This window comes from Cebus imitator, unplaced genomic scaffold (genome assembly GCF_001604975.1).
Source record: "Cebus imitator isolate Cc_AM_T3 unplaced genomic scaffold, Cebus_imitator-1.0 Scaffold495, whole genome shotgun sequence".
Classification (NCBI taxonomy): domain Eukaryota; kingdom Metazoa; phylum Chordata; class Mammalia; order Primates; family Cebidae; genus Cebus; species Cebus imitator.
This window is the reverse complement of record NW_016107810.1, coordinates 795,399-804,177: the sequence shown is the minus strand read 5'-3', so window position 1 is coordinate 804,177 and position 8,779 is coordinate 795,399. Positions and strand designations below refer to the sequence as shown.

Here is an 8,779-nt window from a genome sequence, read left to right as displayed (position 1 = left end):
TCTGCAAATGTTTTTAAATTGTTGCAGATTTCCAAATTTTTTTCCAATATATTTGTTTTCAAAAATCCACTTATGGCTGGGCACGGTGGCTCATGCTGGTAATCCCAGCACTTTGGGAGGCTGAAGCAGGTGGATCATCTGAGATCAGAAGTTTGAGACCAGTTTGGTCAACATGGTGAAACTGTGTCTCTACTAAAAATACAAAAAATTAGCCAGGCATGGTGGCGGACGCCTGTAATCCCAGCTACTCAGGAGGCTGAGACAGGAGAATCTCTTGAATTTCAGCCGGAGGTTGCAGTGAGCCAAGACTGTGCCATTGTACTCTAGCCTGGGTGACAAGAGCAAAACTCCATCTCAAAAAAACATGCAAACAAACAAAAAAAAACCACTTACGAGTGGATCCTAATAATTCAAGTTCTTGTTCAAGGGTCAGCTGTATACAATGCTGAGCACTCACTAAAAACTTATGAGACAAATGTGATATGTTATAGAAAACTTATGTAACATGTATATAGAGAATATAAAGGAAATGAAAAGATGGAGAATTTCAGCAGAGAACTGACATCCACAAAACATTACCGGACACCTTAGACCTGAAAAACACAATATCTGAAATTTAGAACTCATTGAAAGAAAACATTTGTTTAAAAAATCATTATGATGATGATGCAAAAGGATCTAACGGAAAAGGTGGATGGCACGTGCGAGCAGACATGGAATTCTGGCAGAGATGAGAAGGAGAACACGGGGCAAGAGGAATGCTGGGGATGAGAAAGATGGCATCTGAGCCCACGCACTCCCTGAGGCTCACCAGGAAGCCCGACTTGGCCGCGGAAAGATGCTGCTCAGAGCCCGGGATGTTTTTCTGAGTGCAATGGCACAATCATCAAGGTTCATGTTTTTTTTCTATCATAAAGCCTAATGTTTTCAATGTTAAAAAACCTCATGGGTTTTCTGTGGGACACATCAGAAGACAGGATTAAAAAATCCAGAGATATCTAGCCTGATGTACAGAGAGGAATGAAAAAACAGAACACAAGACAGAGAGGAGAGGTGTGCAGGTTACAGACACACACATGCACACACATGCACACACACACACATGCCCACACACACATACACACACATATGCACATGTACACACACATGCACACACGCACATGCACGCACACACAGGCACAATGCACAGACGTGCACACACATGCACACACACATGCACACACACATGCGCATACACATAAAACTGAAGTCTCAGAAAGAAGAACAACAGGGGAAAAAAAGTCAAAACAATAATGGCTAAGAGTTTTCCAAAACTGATGAAAGATACCAACTCCCAGATCCGAGTTCTGGATATTCCAAGAAAAGTAAAAAGAAAATCACATACAACACAGACTGCTGAAAACCAAAGATGAGAAAAAAATTTAAAACAAAGAAAAAAGTAAGGTAAGCCACTTACCTTCAAAGGAGCAGCAAATAACAATGAAAGTTGAAATTTTTAACAAAATTCACGGAGCTAGAAGACAGTGGAGCACATCGCTCAAGTGCTGGGGATGGCAGAAACATCCACCTAGATTTCTGTCCTGCACAGAATAAAGGGCAACTAAATGTATTTCAGACAAACAAAAGCTGAAATTACTGCCCGTCAAAACATAACCAAGATACAAAGAAATATTAGAAAAAAAAGTTATTTGCATGAATGAAAATCAGCCCTCACTGGGGCAGGAAGCTGCAGGAAGGAAGAGCTTCAGGACAGTCTTTAATGGTGAAGAGAATCCTGATGTCTAGTACCAGCATGTGGACGCCCTGCTGGGCACCTCCTGGGACGCAAGATGGTGACAGCACAGCAGCAAGGGCGGGAACCAGCAGCCGGGAGGAGCCTGCTCAGCGTCACTGGCTCATTCGGGAGATGCTAATGAACTTAAGGGCAACACCCAAGGGAACAATATAAAAATATATTACTAAAACTCTAATAGAAGAGATATAAATAAGAAAATTGATCACTATCAGAAGCAGCAGCAGCAGAATAAAGGAATAAAAACCTGAGATCCATAAAACGAGGAGCGAGACAGTGGCAGAGAATCAGCCTCGCGCACACTCACCTTAAACGCTCTGCCTCTTAAAGGACAGAGCTGGCCAGCTGGAGAAAGAAAAGGAGTCCCAACTGTATGTCTGTGTAAGACGCACTTTGTATGCAGCATAAAGACAGAGAGGCTGACAGCACAGGGTGGAAAAAGATGTGTTATGGAAGCGCTGACTGAGGCAGCAGCCGTGTGCCTGTGTTATCAGGCAAAATGCACGTGAAGGCAAGAACTGAGAATGAGAGGAATAGAAACACTTCATAGTAACGACAAGGTCCGTTCGACAAGAAGATAAAACAATCCTAAATTCGTCGGCATGTGAGAAAACAGCCCCAAAACACATACAGCAAAACTGACATAACTAAGAAAAAAGTACAAGTTCGTGGTCATAGCTAGAACTGTGGACAGGCCTCTCTCCATAACTGATAGGCCGAGTTTAAACGAGGCAGTCAGTAAGGGTGCAGGAGCTCTGAGCAGCAGGGTTGTCAGTGTCACCTGACACACACAAAACAACGTCCCCAGCAACATCAAAATATATTCTTCTCAAGTGCACAGCCTACATTTACCAAAACATATCCCGGGCAGGCCACAGGGCAAGGCCTCACAATTTCCAAGGACTGGGATCACAAAGGACACGCTCTCTGATCAACAACAGGTGAGCAACTTGGAAGCTGAGCCCCAAGCCCAGTTAAAGCTTCAAAGGAGCGCAGCCCGACCCACCGCTGACTCCTGCTTCACGAGAGACCCTGAGCAGCGACGCCGGCTAAGCGCTCCGACTCCTGCCCTCAGACGCGAGAAATGGTAAATGAACGTCTGCTGCTCCAGCTGCTGGGCCGTAACCGGCCACGGGCACCTTTTCTAGCTTCTCTCATGGAAAGCGTAGATGATGAACTGCAGACCGTCCTTCCTCTCTAATACGTGGGCTTAGAAGTGATGTGTTTCTCTCTAAGCACCAGTAAAACTCTCAGAAAGCACAGAAAGAAAATGCAGAGTGCAGAGACCGTGAGACAGAATCCAGTGGCCTGGGGTTCTTGGAAAAGCAGAACAACATTGATAAATCCCTATTAAGAATGATAAAGAACGCAAAGCCAAGAATAAAAGGGGACATTATTACGGATCTTAAAGATACTGAGAATAAAAGGATATTGCGAGGAACTTTATGCTAATACATAGCACAAATTGGATGAAATGAGGAAACTCACTGAAAACCATATTTACCAAAATTAACACAAAATGCAGTCTGAATTGTCTTATCTGTTTTAAGGAAATCAAATGAAAAATGTTTTCAAGATCCAGTCAAGCACTCAGCAAAGACACTAAGTCACACAGAATCTACACAGCCTGGTAGGCAGAGTGTGAAATAAGGCTGATCTATGACATGAGGTCCGCGGGCCCTGCCATGGCCCTGGGATGGAGTCCACTGTCCCATGTGCAGGCTGAGTGGTAGCAACCAGGAAGGGGTCAAGGCCAAAGAGGGCCCTGTCACTGGGCAGGCAGCAGGAAAGGAGAGCCCTGCCTCCAGGCAGAGGCAAGTCCCTAATTTGGGCCTCGCAGGAATCAGGTGACCTGGTCTCCTCTCCCACACTAAAATAACGAAGTGAATGAAAGCTATGAGGACTTTCGTAACAAGGGCTCCAGGGTGGGAGAGAGGCCGGTGCCGGCCCTTTCCGCCACGTGCATTGGCGGGAACCTGCGGAAGGGAATGAAAGCGGGCCACGTGCTCACCGTGTCCTTTCTTTTAATTCGGCTGAAATCTTCCACAGCCTCAGGAGAAACACGGACCGCCTAAGAAAACCAACAGGCTGCTGTGAAAAAGCCATAAGACGAACGTGAACCTGGTGCCCTCCCGGCCACCACACAGGAGGCAACGCCCGAGGAAGAAGACTGAGCATCTCCTGTCTGAAGACGGTTCCATCAGTCCAGCCACCTGGTGTCACTGCATCTGCAAACATTTCCCGATTCTTAATATTTTGTGTTAAAAAATGTATTGCGAGGCCGTGACGCTGGGCGAAGCAAAAGGCCTCCAGTGAGGGCAGTCCATCGCTGGTCTTTGTCCAAGGCTAATCCCAGTTTTAGCTTCAGTACTTCATCCTGTAGCTCTCTGGCCTTGTGGGAGGCAAGGGGGGCTGCATTAGAAAGGCTGGCAGGACTCAGGATGTCACTACCTCTCTGGCTCAGATTCCATGTGGGGCCCAGACCACGTGGAAGTGAGCAGGGCCAGCCCTGCTTCTCCAGGGACCCCTGCAAGCCGCATCACGGCACGACCCCACCCCCTCAGCGACGGGCCGGCAGCCTACTTCCAGCCAGCTCCCAGGCCTTCCACCCCAGGACACTGCCCTCGGCAGGCACACACATGGCCCCACCCGGGTGTCCTATGCAGACAGTCTCCTGAGAGATGCAGGTCAGTGGATGAACAGACACTCAGGGTCCCATCCTGTGGGCAAAGGGAAGGCTGGTGCCACATCCGGGCAGTGCTGGCAAACATCACCACAGTTGTGACCCCACCTGAGACCCGGAACTACCCTGGGAGGCAGATGGGGCCACAATTGCCACCCTCACCCCACAGACACAGGAGCAGTGGATCAGGGGCAGGAGAAGGAAATTGTCGAGTCTGAAAGCAGGGGCAGGCTTTCTGTTCCAGACCTACGCTCTGCGGCCAATGGCCTGGGCAGAACAAGGGAAGTCAGGGAGGGCACTGAGGGGGCCTCAGGTGCAGCAGCTGAGGAGGGCCTCTTTCTGTTCCTGCCCCTCCGGCCCGTAGGCATCGCCCCTGCAGCGTCCCAACCTCCCCACTCCAAGCACAGGAGCCCTGGGCCGCCCGGCTCCCCTCTCCCTCCGCATCCTGCCCCGCTGGGGGCGCGGGTTGGCTCTCCCTCCAGTGCAGGTCCCCGGAGACCCCTGCAGCCTCATACAGCCACATCACAGCTGTGGGATAGAGCACCACTCAGGGCTTATGGCACTACAACACGGTCAATATCACTTGTCACTGACCCAGATTTCTATGAGAAGCAAACTGTGGTCAGTAACTGTCTTGGTTGGCTGGTGCCTCAGACAGTGCCATGGAGCCGGCCGGCCCTCATGGCCCGTTGTGTACCTGCCCTTCTGCAGGGCTCAGGAAGGCCACACGTGGCCTCTGTCACCACCGTGGTGCCTGGTTGGTCAGCTTCTCTAGAGACAGCCCTGTCTCCTGCTGGGAGGCTGGAGGAGTCAGTGGGCTGGGCAGAGTAGGGAAGCGGACTCAGGGCCTTGGCATGACCTGGACAGACTCTGCTTCCTTTTTTTTGAGGCAGAGATCCAGAAAAGACCTACAGCTAACATTATTCTTAGTGGTGAGAAACTAGAAGCTCTAGGATGGAGTCCACTGTCCCACGTGCTGGCTGAGTGGTAGCAACCAGGAAGGGGTCAAGGCAGAAGGAGGGCCCCGTCGCCAGGCAGGGAGCAGGGGAAGGAGGGCTTCCGGTTTCTCACCATTAAGAATGATGTTAGCTGTGGGCCTTTTCTGGATTTGCTTTAACAAGCTGAGGAAGTTCCCAGCTTATCCTAATTTGCAGAGGGTTTGTATCATGACAGCCATTATATTTTGTCAGGTGCTTTTTCTACATCTATTGATAAAACCAACTGGTTTTTCTTGTTTAGCTTACTGATGTGGTGAATTGCATCGATTGACTTTTCAATGTTGAACTAGGGTGTGTGATTGTTTTTATACATTGCTGGATTTGATTTCTGAATGCTGAGAATTTTTGCATCTATGTTCATGAACAATGCTGGTCTACAGTATTCCTTTCTTGTAATATCTTTGTATGGTTTTGGTATTAGAGTAATGCTGGCCTCAAAGAATGAGTTAAAAGTTTTCCCTCTGTTTCTATCTTCTGGAAGACATTATAGAGAATTGGTATAGTTTTTTCCTTAAACCTTAAATGTTTGGTAGAATTCACCAGTGAACCCATCTGGGCCTGTGATTTCTGTTTTGCAATGTAATAAATTATTGATTAATTTTCTGTAATAGATACAAACATATTCACATCACTTATTTCTTCTGCAAGTTTTGGCAGATGTTGCGTTTTAAGGGATTCATCTATTTCATTAAAGTTATCAAATCTGTGGGCCTAAACTTGTTTATAACACCAAATAGACTCTTGAGTCCATACTCTGAAGCAATGGATTGAGACACAGATGTTTCCAGCCCTAAGAGGCAGCGTTCTGGTGTCCAAGGACAAGGTTATACTCATAAATGACAGATTTAGAGAGAGCAAAAGTTCACCTAAAGGCAGGTACAAACGCCCTGGGCCGAGGAGGAGAAGTCTCAGAAGAGGGGTCCAAGTCAGGCTGGGGGGTCTCCAGGAAGTGTCCTACACCCTGCCCTCACGCCTCCTCTCTCGTCCCCTGCTTTAGGAGTGAGGGAGACGGGGTAACACAGCCTGGAGACAGGGCATGGGTACAGGGAGGCTGGGTCTGCTTCCTCCTCTGACAGTGTTCCTTGCTCTGGGGCAGCCCAGATACAGCCCACACCAGCCTGACCTGTGTCTGGGCACGGCACACTGACCCAGAAGAGTCCACCAGCCAGGGGCCTTGGGTAGCCTGGGAGGACAGGCCAGCATTCTTATGGCTGTAAGAAGGGTGGGGACACGGGTATCCAGGTTCGTTGCCAGCGAGGGCAGCTGTGTCCTTCTACAGCTGGATGGGCTGGCCAGGCAGCAATCTGGGCAACAAAGCACTCTCCTTCATCCCTGCATCTCTCCCACCACCCAGGACACTCCAGCTACCAGAAGGCGGCATCGGCGTACGCTGAGTGGATAAACACCATTGGCGGTGGCTGAGGGGATGGTCAACATTCCAAACATACAGGAGACACCTCCGTGAGCTGTTCCACACAGGAGGTCCCTGGTCAGGAGGCCTCATCCCCGTGAAATGTCAGTCTGCCTACGTAGACACTGAGCATGGCCTCAGCCAAACCCGTCTCTGCAGTAGCGTCCCTCATGGCCCGGCTCTGGGTCGAGAGCTCGGTTCCACTGGGTGCAAAGCCTCAAGCAAGCACCCCACAGACACGTGCAGAGGACTGGCCCCCGGTCCCCAGCCTGCCAGCAGGCCGCCACGCCTGCCATCAGCTGCCCAGTGCTAAGATGCCGGGGCCCACCATGTAGCCCGGCACATCTGAGGGCTCAGGACCTCAGCTGAAATGTTTTCCTTCTCATGTGACCAACTGTAATTCTGGGAATTCCCACACCCTCATAAGACACGTTCAACACAGTCCCATGGTTTTCAGAGAAAAACTGCAGGTTTCCAGTCCCACGGTTTCTAGAGAACACGTGCTCTGAAGAGGCATAGTGAGTTCCCTTCATTTTTAACAAAACAGCATTTTAGGCTGGGAGTGGTGGCCCAGCACTTTGGGAGGCCAAGGCGGGCAGATCATCTGAGGCCAGGAGTTTGAGACCCCCATCTCTCCTAAAAATAGCTGGGTGTGGTGTGCGCCTGTAGTCTCAGCTACTCAGGAGGCTGAGGCAGGGGAATCGCTTGAACCCGGGAGGCAGAGGTTTCAGTGAGCCGAGATGGCACCACCGCACTCCAGCCTGGGTGACAGAGCAAGACTCCAACTCAAACAAAAACGAAAAACAAAATCCCCGCAATTTTTTAAACAGAACCAAGAAATCCTCACCATTTCCAGATCCTCGGCCGCCTTCCTCATCTCCTCCAGCGGGGCCTGGCCACAGACTCTTCTTTGCTCATGCATTTGGTGGATGTGCTGTTTGATTCTCTCTTCCAAATTTCCCTCTCGGAAGGCACTGAGAAACAAAGGGCAAGGAGGGAAATGACACATTCACTCTCACCCTAGCATCTCCCACGGTAACCCGGGAGAAAGCCTGCTCCTTCTTCTCAGAAGCCCCCGACGGCGATGCCAGCTCCTGTGCAGCTGCCCTGGCCTCCCCGGCACCCTCTCTCCTCCAGACTCACTCCCGGGTCCTGAGCTGCCTCTCCCATCCCTTCCTCGGTGGCTCAGAAGCTGCCAGAACACACACTATTCTTATTTAAAAACCTCAAGCTGATTTAAGATATGACACATTCAGGACACTGCGTGCTGCCACAGGAAGGGGAAAGCACGTCTTTGTTCTAACGTGGAATACCCGGCTCTCCCAGATCCTTAAATAGAGGAATAGAAAAGTGTATTTAATTATTGTTTTAAACATATTTTCTCTGTTAGCATTGGGGCTCAGGGGCTTGAGGTTCCTTTGATTTGAAAGACAATGACTCAGAGTGGTAGAGGAGAGCTGGGGAACTGCTGCAGGTGAGCTGTGGGGTGGCCGGGCCCACTCCTGTTTGCATGGGTGTGGGGCCCCAGGGTGTGGGCATGGGTGTAAGTGTAGATATGGGTGTGGGCATGGGGGTAGATGTGGGAGTGGGTACGGGAGTGGAGGTAGGTGTAGGTGTGGGTATGAGTGTGGCCGTGGGCATGGGTGTGGCCGTGGGTGTAGGTGCATGCACCACTGTGAACAGATGGCACCCCTCACTCAGCCTCCCTGGAAACCCTGTCACTCTCAGCAGCAGGGCTTGTGCCCGTTTTGCCTGCTTTTCAGCGTAACTGCGGGCAAGACAGCGTGACGTCCTCTGGAGTCCACAAGCATGCTGTGTCAGTGCCTCAGACCCAGCTCTACTGTGCCCACGGTGCTGGGGGGTTAGCAGGCCACCGTGGTCTGCTGTGGGCTTTT

The 8,779-nt window shown here is 50.2% G+C and overlaps 1 protein-coding gene across 1 annotated transcript in view; it reads right to left on the bottom strand.

The window, feature by feature from the left end:
• Positions 1 to 1,201: 1,201 nt before the first annotated feature.
• The window catches only part of LRRC27 (leucine rich repeat containing 27), a 46,783-nt gene continuing 39,205 nt past the window's right edge, over positions 1,202 to 8,779 (bottom strand). Inside the window, 3 exon segments of the mRNA XM_017513560.2 lie at positions 1,202 to 6,429; positions 6,432 to 6,461; positions 7,713 to 7,858. Of these exon segments, the coding sequence (XP_017369049.2) occupies positions 6,185 to 6,429; positions 6,432 to 6,461; positions 7,713 to 7,858 (421 nt within the window). The 3' untranslated portion in view covers positions 1,202 to 6,184.